The sequence below is a fragment of the Martes martes genome (assembly GCF_963455335.1).
Source record: "Martes martes genome assembly, chromosome: 8".
NCBI lineage: Eukaryota > Metazoa > Chordata > Mammalia > Carnivora > Mustelidae > Martes > Martes martes.
In genome coordinates, this window is record NC_137895.1 from 86,006,381 (window position 1) to 86,020,407 (window position 14,027).

The window sequence follows — 14,027 nt, forward strand, 5'->3', positions numbered from 1 at the left end:
GGGTTTTTTTTGGTACAGTACCTCAGCCAGACCCCAACCAGCCTAAGCCTGAGGGACGGCAGATGACCCCTGTCAAGGGGGAGCCATTAGGAGTCATCTGTAACTGGCCTCCTGCTCTTGAGTCAGCCTTGCAGCGCTGGGGGACCACGCAAGCGAAATGCCCCTGTCTGACTGCCCTGGACGTGACGGGGAAACCGGTTTACACCCTCACATACGGTGAGTTTGTAAGAGCCCCAGCTCCCTCTTCTCCTAATAGTTCTGCGGATTATCAGGGGTGGTATTTTCATCTTGATATTTAGCGGTTGCTGGTCATTGTGTTCCAACAGATTTTTTAAAAATTATTTTAATAGGATCTTGAGTTCTAAGTAGAGCTGTTGTCAAGTAGAGCTGTTGTCAGATATTTTCATTTGCTAAATATTTGCAAAGCAGCTAATATTTAAAAGAGCAGAAAGAAGAAAGAGGCTTTATAGATCCACTGATGATTTAATATTTGAAGGGGATTTGGAGAAGAGGTTTGGGCAGGATATATGGCCGAATAGTTGTTTGTTTTTGTGTTTAAAGAAATGCCTTTTTTTTTAAATTTTTTTTTAAAGATTTTATTTTTTTATTTGATAGAGATCACAAGTAGGCAGAGAGGCAGGCAGAGAGAGAGGAGAAAGCAGGCTCTCCACGGAGCAGAGAGCCCGATGCGGGGCTCGATCCCAGGACCCTGGGATCATGACCCGAGCCAAAAGCAGAGGCTTTAACCCACTGGGCCACCCAGGTGCCCCAAGAAATGCCTTTTTAAAAAGATATATTTTATGTATTTAGTTGAGAGAGAGAGTGAGAGAGAGGACAAGCTGGGAGAAGAGGAAGGAGCAGGTTCCCTGCTCAGCCCGATGTGGGGCTCCATCCCAGGAACCGGAGATCATGACCTGAGCTGAAGGCAGACACTTAACTGACTGAGCCACCCAGTTGCCCCCCAAAATCCAGTAGTTTTATCTAAAAATTGAAACTGATTTCTTTTTAGATCTTAGCCATTTCATTCTACCTCTTGCTGGAACAGGCACAAAATTATACAGTGAGCAAAGAATTAGGGACACCTGGGTGGCTCATTCGGTTAAGCATCTGCCTTCGGCTCAGGTTGTGATCCCGGGGTCCTGGGATCCGAGTTCCACATCCGGCTCCTCGCTCAGAGGGGAGCCTACTTCTGCCTCTGTGTGTTGCTCCCCCTGCTTGTACGCGCACGCGCGCTCTCTCTCTCTCTCTCTGACAAAGAAATAAAAAAATATTTAAAACAAACAAACCCCCAAAGAATTGATATTTTTCCATTTAGTTTTATACCCCAGCTGAAGTTTGACTTTTCTTTTTTTAAAGAACTTTTAAAAGTAACTTATTTTTCTTTTAAAAATTCCTCTAAAATAACTTTCTTTTTCAATTTTTAATTTTTTTTAAAGATTTTATGTATTTATTTGAGAGAGAGAGAGAGGGAGAGCTCAAGCAGGGATAGGGGCAGGAGGGAAGAGGAACAGGGAGAGGAGAAGTAGACTCTCCACTGAGCCGGGATCCCAGGACCCTGACTGAGATGATGACCTGACCCAAAGACAGACACAAGCGATTGAGTCACCCAGGTGCCCCTGTTTTTCAATTTTTAACAACAAGAAGGATGGATTCAACCTGGGCTGTGAGATTTTGTTCTAGTTTATTCAGACATATTCCCTTTTCCCTTCAGAATTGAACCACATTGTCTGTAGACCTAGATACAGAATAATTTTAGGGGAAAAAAAAGTTTTTATTTAAAGAACTGGACAGATTGATGTGAGTTTAAAACTCTAGCTGCCCCTCTGAATGAGTTATACGTAAAACTGACATATTTATTCAGAATAAGATTGATTCCTTTTTCACTTTCTACATTATCTAAGAATTTCTAAGTGTGTTCAGAGGCAGGGGGAAGGAAAAAGGGAGGATAAACTTTTTTTTCCCCAAAAAGTGGCTTTTAGCATTCATTTCAGAACTTATATATTAATTTCATCCATGTAACCCTTAAAGCAGTTAGCTGACCAAATCTTTACATGTTTATTTAACATCTATGAATATATCCACGTTTCATCTAATTTCCATATTATCTTCACTTCCATATTGTTTTCACTGAGGTACAGTGGCATAGAATACTAATCGTTTGAGTCATACTTTTGCTTTGCAGTTTACCTCAGGTATCTAATGCCATATATGTAAGTGGTTCTTCAGAAGAAGCTTAGAGCAGAGTAATCTTCTGATTTTCAGCCCTGTTAAAAAAATTGTTGTCCTCCCTTTAAATGTGATCAGCTCACATCAGATTGTTTCTAAAGATACTCAGATTACTTCACAAAAGAATTTGAAATATTATCTATACCAAAATGAGCCATCTGGTAGTGTTTTCTTTTTGTTTGGAAACAGGACTGGCTTTTGAAACTCAAGCGAATATAAAGCATTTTTTGGTGGGGGCAGGGCTTTGTATGTGGGGGGGGGGTGACGCTTGTCTAATGAGTCATTTGGAAGGGCCCCACTGTCTTACTAAATGTGCTAATGAACTGAACGCTGCCTCGCTGAGGTAGGCCTGTGGGTTTTTTTCTATATGATTCTTTTCTTTTTCCAGGAAAGTTGTGGAGCAGAAGTTTAAAGTTGGCGTACACACTGCTTAATAAACTGGGGACCAAAAATGAACCTGTATTAAAACCTGGAGACAGGGTAATTGGTTTTTTGGTTTTAGGGAGGTGATGGTTCATTGTTTTCTAAGATGCACATTCTGGATTTTTAATGCACAACAGCACAATTTATGTAACTTTTAATCTTAAAAAATGAAAATGGTTTGATTCCAACCCAGGTTAGCTCAGTGCCAGGTGATAGTTCTTGTATTCATAGATTAAAGGAAATTCACATGTCCCTTTCTGTAGCTGCTACTCAGTAAATTCTTGTGCTAACACAAAGAAAGAGGAACCTAACTCTTTCTGGAAATAAATATTTCAATAATCAGACAACAAAAATAGCAATAAAGTTGACTCTGATTTTTTTTTTCATTACAAATTACCCCATAAACATTTTCCAAAACATTTTCTGTGTTTTTATATGGAAAGACAGGGACACCCATGTTCTAAGAAGAAACAAAATGACATCATTTAATTTCTTCTTTAATTGAAGGTGACATTAGGCAAAATTTTTTTCTAACTTTTTGAAGAGTTTTTTCCTATCAATGACTTTTTCTAAGAAAATACAATGGCTTCTTACCATCAAATGTTACTTTCTATTTGGTATATTTGTAGAATGAAGCACCTATACAACAGACTTCTTTTTAGTAGGCTCATGATATAGAACCTCCTGGACTAGCCTTTTAAAAATACTTTTGCACTGTGGCAAAGGGCACCTAAAGGGTGGCTTCTACTTAGAACTGTGACACATGAGGGTTCCCTGGTCCTCATTGAACCCTAAGAAGGTAATTTTTGTGTCTTCTAACACCATGGACACTTGTGTGCAGGAAGGAAACAGGTTGTCTTAAATGTTTTGTGGAATTAACATTTTTTAGAACTCTAGAAAGGATTAGCAGCTTCAGGATTAACCTTATCTTGGGAGTGAGTTAAAAAAAATTGAAAGTAAAAAAAAAGAATTTGAAAGTAAAAGAAGGGGAATCAAGAGTCTAGTGACATAATTAATTTTCACATGTTAATCTATAAACATCTAAGCCAAGTAACAAGCTCCCCAGTGATAATGGTTTTGCATTCCTTGAGTAAATTTGGAAGGGTCAGTTATCCCTGTGATGCATTACAGGTGAGATCACAGTCTTGAACATAGTACATGGGTTCCACTATTTATCTTTTGTAGATGAATTAACATTTTATCTGTGATGGATTGTGCTAGTATTACTTGCACCCATTACCTGTCCCTTCGTGCTAGAGTACTTGTGTTGCTGGTTAAGTGAGTAAAGATTAATGCAGTGAACTCATAAAAGAATAAGAAACCTTGGGTTGGTGCTATAGTGGCAATCGAGTTACGAGTTCTCTGAGAGTTGGAAGGGCTGTTCTCGAATAAGCTGGCCTATCTAGAGAGACCCATTACATTTATTTTATTGCTTTAGTCCTGCATTAAAGTGAATGCCTTAGGTTTCACAAGTAATTAACTTAGTACTTAAGGTGAGTTGTTAACTGCTCAATCACCAGTAGAATTCAGTGAAAAATTTTTCTTACGATGATGATGAATTGCATTATAGTTTCCAAATGTGTCTAATATAATCGTGGGGATGATAGAGATCCTTTTAGACGTGTGCATCTTTCTCAGTAACTTAATTTAATTTAGGCTATTACGTAGTTTTATTGTGTTCATGAGACATGTTATATATAAGTGTTTATCTTAGAGAATGACATTGAAAGTATTAGTCTGGTTTTATTCCTCTGTTATTGAATGTCATTATGCATTATAGGTAGCCCTGGTTTACCCCAACAATGATCCAGTCATGTTTATGGTGGCTTTTTATGGATGTCTCCTGGCAGAAGTGATTCCAGTGCCTATAGAGGTACCTCTTACCAGAAAGGTAACATTGCTACATTTAAGAGAAATGTAGGCTGATGTGACATGGTGGGCATCTGGTTCTTGGATCGATTGACTCCTTTATGACATTAGAAACAGCGTAATCATTTTCTTAAGTATTCAGCTTCACTTGCTAAAACCATGAGACTTGTAGATAAATAATAGTTATTATTATTTATTTATAAGTTTCAGGAAAATAGTATTCTTTCAACTAAGTTAGAATTTTTATGGATAAAATTTAAAAATCACTGGGGCATACCTTACTTTTCAACAAGTACCATTTATAAAGAGGATCCCTGTTACTTCCTTGAGACTATAGATGATCCACATTTATAACAGGTGAGACCTTTTGTGAAGGGATTTCCTTTAACTATAGCATTCAACCGCAGATTTCCCTGAAGTTGGAGGATGATACAGAGACAGGATATATACTCCGAGGAATAAGATTTTACTTTACTGACACATTAGCCCATGCAGCATATGTCGCAAATTTTTAAGTTAAACCAAAAAGATTTCTCTGTGAGCTCTCTGACCCTACTTTTCTCCTGTAGTTTATTATTGAGGGATCATGATAAAGACAAATACGGTAGAGACTGTGGATTTACAAGAAAACGGTTATTTTCGGAAAGGAATTAAAAAAAACAAATTGATAGCATCCCTGAAACTCTGGTCGATGGGGTACAGTGTCTTTAGTCAGGAAATCATAGGGTTGTTCTTAAATTATTAAGTTGGCTGTGTTTGTGTGGTTTCATAATGATACTGTCAAGGTGATGTATTAATAGAAATATTTTAGACTATGTCGTTTGTTGTTTTCTCTTGTGTGGTCATAAGGCTTAAATCTTACCTCCTTTAAAAGAATAAGGAGTATATGGATTTGAGTATAACCATCCATTCACTTTCATTGTAAATTTGGACATTTGGTTGTCCATTTACATTATTTTCTTCTGACCTGGGTTGCTTTGCTTTTGAATTTGGGGATATGGCTAGGTCAAGACAACTTAACCATGTTCACATCACATCTATTTCACTGGCCTGTAATTAACTTAAAAGGGGAACATTGCTGATTTTTTAATATAATGGTCACATTGGCTGGTAGGGTTCATCATTAGCAATGTCAGATTAGTAGAATATTTGATTCGTACTCAGGAAGTCATTGTATTGTAGAAATTGTTTGGAAGAACATATAGTCATTGGATTTTGACAATTGCCAGGTGTCAGTGGGGTTCCATGAGTGTTATCACACAAGTACCAGAGCATTGCTCAGTGTTAGGGCTGGGGCACGGGTGTGCTCACGTTCACTCCCCTACCGTGCTCATTATCTTTCCTCCACAGGATGCTGGAGGGCAGCAGATTGGCTTCTTGCTAGGAAGCTGTGGTATTGCCTTAGCTCTCACCAGTGAAGTTTGTCTAAAGGGGCTGCCAAAAACCCAGAATGGAGAAATTGTACAGTTTAAAGGTTAGTAATATTTATACTTGAATTATCAGTTAAAAATTAAAGCTTATACTTTAATTAGTGTTCTAATTTAATAATAGCTAAGTACCTAACATCTCTTTTCTTATGTAATTCTCACATTCTTATGAAGTAGGTACAATTATTATCCCCATTTTACAGATGAGGAAACTGAGACACAGAGAGGTTAAGTAACTTGCCCAAAGTCATAGCTAGTAAATGACAGAGCAGTAATTTGAACCCAAATCTGTCTGATTCCACAGCCCAAACCCTTAACCTTTATGCTCATGGTTGGAAAAAGCTACCACTCTGTTCATTAAAGCTAAATGCTACATGTAGAGACAGAGGAAAGACCACTAACCATAGCGGACTTCCACTGCCAAATGGACGTCCCAATTGTTGAGGTAATGTCAAGGCCTGAAATTAGCATGTGGAACGATTGTACTTTTGAAAGAAGGTATAATTGTCTGGTGGTGTATCACTAAAAACTAATAAAAAATACAGTCTTTTACTGATTTTACAATGACCTTGATTTGGTCTCTTGATACTTAAAATGACCAATTCAGTGTGAACTCCTTCCCTTATAGCTTAGGCAATTCAGTTTTTATTTTGGGTTTGATTTAGGTTGGCCCCGGCTCAAGTGGGTTGTAACAGATTCCAAGTACCTTTCAAAGCCACCGAAAGACTGGCAGCCCCACATCTCTCCTGCTGGTACAGAACCAGCGTACATTGAGGTAAGTCCTGGGACTAGAACATACATTCTGGCTTCCTGTGGCTTCAGTTGCCATCTTAAAAATTTAAAACTAACCTTTTGCAGTTTTAATTTTAGAAAAGCCTCCTGGTTTGTTAGAGTTTCATCTTCTGGCTTGTAAAATCCTTATAGTGGGCCTTCTAATTGTTTTTAACGTAAATATCCATTCAAGAGAAAGACAGCCAAGATAATAATAATAAAAATAATAATCTGATCCTTGTCATGGAAGAAAGTTACACAAGACCTAGAGATGTACAAGGCTTTAAGAAATGATCAACGGGCAGAGATACTGCTTTGCTTTTGGGGAGGTAGGGGAGTGGGAAGCAAGAGAATGGAGAAACAAGGAAGGCAAACAGCTGGGCTTAAAAAGAACAAACTTAACAGATGAAAAGTAAAGAACAAGAAGAAACAAACGGCTAGAGGGTTTAGTATTGAAGGTCAGCGTAGGACCTCGAGAGATCGGCAACATGCCGTTTGAGGGAGTAAGTCCTCCTGCGTAGCAGGCGCCAGGCTGAGAGCTGCTTCCAACGCATGATCTCAATCAGTCTCCACAAGTACCCTGTGCAGTTGGGGCTGTTACCAAATTTGCTTGAGAGATGAGGAGACTAAGACTTAAATGAACTCAAGTTGAAATACAAAGTCCATATAACTCGAAAATGACAGAGCTGGGACTTCACACTCCTGTCTGTTTCACTTTAAAAGCTGTGCCGTTGATGACTCTACATCATGCTGGAGGCATGTTAGTAAATGCTCACCACCTGTTGGTGAAATTAACAATAAATCCATGAAAAGAGAAAAGTTGGAGGAAAAAAGTCCACCCAGCCTTGAGCCCTGCGGTAATAACTGGCTATAAAAGGGAAGACAGTGGACAGTAGCTCTGAGAGGTGATGTGTTTGTGTTGGATGGTTTGAAAGATGGAAGAGATTGGAGTATGTTTAAATGACAGACAAGTAAACAGGGAATTAAAATTTAGCCATCAGTTCTCAGTCCATATCGTCTCTCAGTGAGGACATAATTCATCACGCCAACCTTCTTACCTCTGTTCACTGGCTTCCCGGACCACTCCATCATTTCTCCTGCCTCACCGACCGCTCCTTTTCAGGCTTCTTTATTGGGTCTTCCAAAAAAGCGAAGGCACTTCATTTTGAGGCCCCTGCTTGGCTCTCTGACCTCATGTAGAGCTACTGCCCTCCACATTTCCGGGCTTTGGCTATTCTGAATTAACTTGCAGTTTTTACTTAGGACCCTCTTATTACCCGCAGGATGTTTCTAATAAGTTTAATGTACCCTAGGAGTCATAGGGAGCTATTAAAAGGTTGTGAGAAGAGTTTGACAAGAATAAATATGTTGTTAAAAGATGTATCTGGTTTGGTTGGGTTAAGAAGGTAAACAGGGAGTCCAGCTTTTTTACAGTTATCTGGGTAAGCCCAAGCTCAGGGTGATGAGGATAGAGGAAAGAGGGTGGAATTGAGACAGGAAGGAAGTAGAAGAGGCAGGATTTGGGGCCTGACTCTGGAGAGGGAGGAAGCAAGAAAGACTCTCAGGTTTCTGACTTCAGTGACAGGGTAGATGATGGCATCCTTTATTAAGAAAATAAAGCAAGAAGAGTTCATGGGCACAGGGTGGGGATGAGGAATACTGTGGTGGATACATTGGGTTTCACAGGACTACAGGTTGTTCAAGGGCAACAATTGACTATATAAGTCTAGGTATCTGAAAGGAGGACTGGGTTGGAGATCGAGAATTGGGAGCCATCAGGCGAGTGGTACCCCGATGGAATGAAGTGAAAAGAGAAAGCAAAACAGAATTTTCAGGAAATGCCAACATTTAAGGGATGGGCAGAGGAAATGGAACGGGGAGAAAGGGGGAGAGATTATGAATAGGAGAGAAGAGTATCACAAAGCCAAGGAAGGAGAGAGTGTCAAGGAGGGAGGTATCAAATGTTACAGAAATGCAGGATAAAATCAATTATGTCATATATCCTTTTGATTTAACAGACAGAAGTTGCTGATCTGGGTAAAAAGTAACTTGGATGAGCATTGAGGTAAAAGGCAAAATGGGAGTTGATTGATTTGGAGGAGCGAATAGGCCATTTCTAGGTCTCCCCCCTCCCACTGTGGGAGCTTCTGACAGACAGGAGCCGTGTCTTCCCCACCTTTCATTCTGCGGCACCCTGCTGCGTAGACCTGATGCTTCTGTTAGCGCAACTCTAGTCCCTTGTTTGTTCAGCTTCTTTAGCAGCCACTTCACACTGATGACTAATTAAGCTTTTAAGAATTTTTCACACATACTTTTGTCAAGCTTCATCATTCCTCAGTCCTGTCTTTGCATGATTAGAATTTGGGGCTCCAGTGTATAGCCTCAGATATTCATATGAAACATATTAAATTCAGCCCATTACCATGGCTTATCTGGGTTTCATATTTGAATTCTGGTTTGTCATCTGAAATAACCCATTTTATTGTGTTTTCTTATGTTGTTGTTTTTTGTGGTTTTTTTTCTAGTATAAAACAAGCAAAGAAGGGAGTGTAATGGGAGTTACAGTGTCCCGCCTTGCAATGTTGTCTCACTGCCAAGCTCTGTCCCAGGCCTGCAATTATTCTGAAGGTCAGACTTCATCCCGTGACTGCCCTCATTGTGAGCCTCAGATATATGTGACCGTGAGCGGAGTGCCCAACGACTTGTTTCCAGTTAATGACCAAATTCAGAGTGAAATGCTCTAAGACACATTCTTGGCTTGCTTTTGCTTTCTTCTTTTTCACAAATATGCTGTAATTTAAAGGAACTAAAATTCTGGGCAAACCAGATATGTAAAGCATGATTTCTAGAGTGTAGAAATAGAAAACAAATTAAAACCATGTGTTTACTAGCTGCAGAATGTTGGATATCCCCGTCTTCCTGTGTATGTGGAGTTGACATCAGCTGTACATTGGAGTTAGAGTCAAAGAAATCTGACTACCAAAAGGCACAAATTAAAACACAAAAACCTATTATGTATTGTTGAACTTTAGATATGTTGATCTAGTGTAATGACTGTTTGCCTTAGAATGTTCTTTATAATATTACCTTTTTAATTTTCCTTTTATAAGATGAAACAAGTGAATACATGTTCATTAAAGAACAGCATTCTTGTTTGGTAAAATATATGTATGTATGTATAATGGAAGCAATCAAAATGCCAGAAAATAGGGATTGATTAAATTATAATGTGCTCAAGTAGTGTGTTATTCCCCGAGGCATTAAGACTCCTGTTCTTGAATATTAAAGATATGGGGAAATTGTTTCAATATATCATTAAATGGAAACAATTTAGATATAGAGCAGTATGCCAATTTTATTATGGTAGGTATCTGTCTAGATAGAAGTATGCTTGTGTTTGTGTGTGTGTGTAATATAAATATTACACACACACACCAACTTTTAAATTTTCTCTAGGAAGTAAATTTTTTTACACGTATTTATGAAACTTGAAAAGTTTCTAAAATAATCATGTGTTCTCTATATAATTAGGAAAAAAATATTATCTCTTGGAAGATAGTGCCTACATCATAAGGAATTTCAAACTCATCTATCTTTTCTGACTGACCAATGTTCAGCCCCTCACCAGTTTAAGGGGGTCCCTCAAGTAATTAAAAGACTGTGAGAGCTTTTAGTGATTTCTTCAGAAGTATCAAATCAGTTGTTTAATAGAGACAGGTGAGACAATTTTGCTGATTAACACTAAAGATGATTTCCTTTTGTTTTTCCTTTTTTTTAAATTTTAGGGGAGACAGTAGTAAATGTTTTGGACTTTAAGAAGGATGCCGGGTTATGGCATGGCATGTTTGCGGTAAGCTCCTCAGAATTATGGCTTCAGGGGCGCCTGGGTGGCTCAGTGGGTTAAGCCTTCTGACTTTGGCTCAGGTCATGATCTCAGGGTCCTGGGATCGAGCCCCACATTGGGCTCTCTGCTCAGCGGGGAGCCTGTTTCTCCCTCTCTCTCTGCCTGCTGCTCTGCTCTCTCTCTGTCAAATAAATAAATAAAATCTTAAAAAAAAAAAAAAGAATTATGGCCTTCAGTGTAAATTGTGCTTATAATGTAGGTCAGTGTGTGTGCTATCTAACCAGAGCATCTCAGTGTGCTTGTTTGAAATTTAAGCTCCCTAGAGATCAATAATATTTTCTAGAAGGATTTATAATACAAATGGCAACTTTTTTTCAAGGAGAATGTAATTCTGTTTTTTCTTCAGTGTGTGGTTGGGTATACCTTTCACATAGCAGTTTGTGGGAGAACTTAAGATCAACATTTTTTAAAACATCAACCATCATAGTCCCACTTTTCTGGAAATTACTATATATTTATTTATGATTAACAAAAGTATGTTTGAGATTTACCTCTTCTCTTCTGAAGAAAGGATTGCATAAATGTATTTAGAACGTGGCAGCTGTGCTTAATGACATCTGATCTTTCCATTGGGCGAAATACATAGGATGACTCAATGCAACAATTAATAGAGTAACAAGGTAGATCAGGCTGCTTCTGTAATAGAGGAACAGGTAACATGCTATGGGAATTAGGCCAAGGGGAGTTCCTCCCAGCTCTAGCATCACCATTTTCTAGAAGAGTGACAGTTGAGTTGGACTTTGAGAAATGGGTAAGATTTAGCCATTATAGAGATATTTTGGGGGTGGAGGAGAGAGGGCCATTGAAGTGGGAAAAGCTACCATGTATATAGCATGCTGAGAGATAAAGGATCTGAGCATTGCAAAGGACCTTCAAGAGAACATCTCGTCCGGCTTCCCTGCGCATTGCAGGGATCTGACAAAGAGTAGACAGTGAAGCCTGGGGGAAGAGGAGGAGGATCCCCTTTCACCCAGGACACCTGAAAGTAGTAAGAGCCTCTTCCTTGAGTGTACGTACTTTCTAGCTCATTTCTGAAGCCCCTCCCATTTTGTTTTTTTGATCAGAGGTTAGAACACCCTTTCGAGGAGTTAGAGGGAATTTTCTCTTTGTGATACAAAGAGCAAGATAGGGACATGTTTAAAGAATTGGTGTTAACACCATTTTGTCCTTGAAATCCAAAAATTTGTCACCATAGCTAGAAACTGGGGGAGGGAGGTTTACAACGGTATCTTTTTGAGGGGCCACTTAGGTGATAAATAAATGGCCGGTCTAAATACCAAGACTTAGTTATTCTGTGCGCTGGATCTCTTTGGGGACAGGGAGTTCTGGGTATGTGTGTTTTGGGGCGCAGGAGAGACACAAATTGCATGACCCTGTCAGCTCACTCAGCCGTAAAATGTTCCGCAACACATAATAAGTCTGAGGAGGGCTTATTATGAATCAGGGAAACTCCAATTTCTTGCTTTGTAATACCCACCTCTTTGTGGTGTGTGATGAGCATGTGGGTGATGAAAGCACCTCGTGGGTTAGAGGGTGGTTTGGCAGTGTCTGTAGAATTTTTAAAGCACATATCCTATGACCTAGCAGTACTACTTTTCTGTGTCTACTATAGACAAACACTTGCACATGTGCGCCAGGAAGTAAGTGTAAACTTGTCCCTTGAAACATTGTCTAGAATAGCAAAAAAGTTACAGTAACAGGGAAGTGGCCTAAATAATTTGTGATATAGTCATACTGTGGAATAGTATGCAGCAGTTCAAAAAGAATTCTGTCGATCTCTTAGACTGATGTACATAGATTTAACCCTAAAGCAATTTAAATGAAAAAAAGTAAGCTGCCAACATATGATGATATGATGCCTTTTATGTTAAAAATACATTTAATCTTTCTATGGGGACAAATATGTTTGTGAATATATAGAAAAAGGACTGGGGGGATAAATGCCAGATTCATAACCGGTTATCTCTGAGGAGGAGAGGAGGGAACCAAGTTTGAGGATAGGTAGCGAAGGAGACTTTAACCTTAGAGTTAATATTTCAGATTTTTTTTTCAAAGAGCATGTATTATTTGTATGATTAAAATCATTAATAAAACATCCGTTTAGTTTTAAAATGCTAAGTATGTATTGGGTATTGATTACTTTTTCTCTTTCTTTGCTTTTCAGAATGTAATGAATAAGATGCATACAATTAGCGTACCCTACTCTGTTATGAAGACTTGCCCTCTCTCTTGGGTCCAAAGAGTACATGCCCACAAAGGTAATTATACATAGCATCTGAGCTTTAATTATGTGCCTGTTTGAACTAAGATTTCAGGGATTTTCAAATTGCTCTTCTAGAGACATAATTCTATGCCTTGGTGGCTTGACAGATTTTAGAATTCAGTCACTCTAGAATCAGGTGTGTTGGCTGTCTCACCTCACTCAACGTCCTTTCTTAAGAGTTGAGATGAATTTGCTTGAATCTGAGCCCCGAATTAGATTCATTGGGTGCTTCAGTGTTTAAAGTTGCCTTTGCTGAGCTATGTGGCCTGCCCACGGGTCCCAGTAAACAAAATAACTGTGTGTCCTGTCAGCTGTTAGTGCTTCAGTGCACCTGGCACCATCTCTTTGAAGCCTTTTATATTTTCTGTAAGTGAGAATCATGATCCCTAAAATAAGTAAAAGTGTTTTTATGGTAGTATATTAAATATATACCAGTTTTAGCACATACATGTGTGTTAACTTTATCCCTTTTGAATTTATAGCGAAGGTAGCTTTAGTAAAATGTCGAGACTTGCACTGGGCTATGATGGCACATCGGGACCAAAGAGATGTGAGCTTGAGTTCCCTCCGAATGTTAATTGTAACTGATGGAGCTAATCCCTGTGAGTATTTCTAGAGTGTGGGTCTGGGAATATCCTTTCCTTTGGTAGGTTGAGGTTTTTGCCCCCTTTCTATAAGCTTCTCTTTTTTTTAACGTCTGCATGGAAATGTAATTCATATACCGTAAAACTCATACATTTAAAGTGTACAGTTCGGGGGTGCCTAGGTGGCTCATTGGGTTAAGCCTCTGCCTTCGGCTCAGTTTATGGTCTCAGGGTCTTGGGATCGAGCCCCGCCTCAGGCTCTCTGCTTAGCAGGGAGCCTGCTTCCCCCGCTCTCTCTGCCTGCCTCTCTGCCTGCTTGTGATCTCTCTTTCTCTGTCACATAAATAAGTAAAATCTTTAAAAAATGAATAATAGGGGCACCTGGGTGGCTCAGTGGGTTAAGGCCTCTGCCTTCGGCTCAGGTCATGATCCCAGGGTCCTGGGATCGAGCCCCGCATCGGGCTCTCTGCTCAGCAGGGAGCCTGCTTCCTCCTCTCTCTCTCTGCCTGCCTCTTCATCTGCTTGTGATCTCTCTCTGTCAAATAAATAAATAAAATCCT

General features: G+C 39.3%; 1 protein-coding gene across 1 annotated transcript in view; it reads left to right on the forward strand.

Moving 5' to 3' along the window:
- Window positions 1-14,027, forward strand: part of DIP2B (disco interacting protein 2 homolog B) — a 223,057-nt gene that overhangs the window by 162,375 nt on the left and 46,655 nt on the right. The window contains exons 8-16 of the mRNA XM_080809970.1: window positions 19-216; window positions 2,615-2,706; window positions 4,430-4,540; window positions 5,869-5,992; window positions 6,611-6,720; window positions 9,242-9,344; window positions 10,502-10,566; window positions 12,785-12,878; window positions 13,366-13,485. Of these exons, the coding sequence (XP_080666096.1) occupies window positions 19-216; window positions 2,615-2,706; window positions 4,430-4,540; window positions 5,869-5,992; window positions 6,611-6,720; window positions 9,242-9,344; window positions 10,502-10,566; window positions 12,785-12,878; window positions 13,366-13,485 (1,017 nt within the window). The remainder of the gene's footprint in view (window positions 1-18; window positions 217-2,614; window positions 2,707-4,429; window positions 4,541-5,868; window positions 5,993-6,610; window positions 6,721-9,241; window positions 9,345-10,501; window positions 10,567-12,784; window positions 12,879-13,365; window positions 13,486-14,027) is intronic.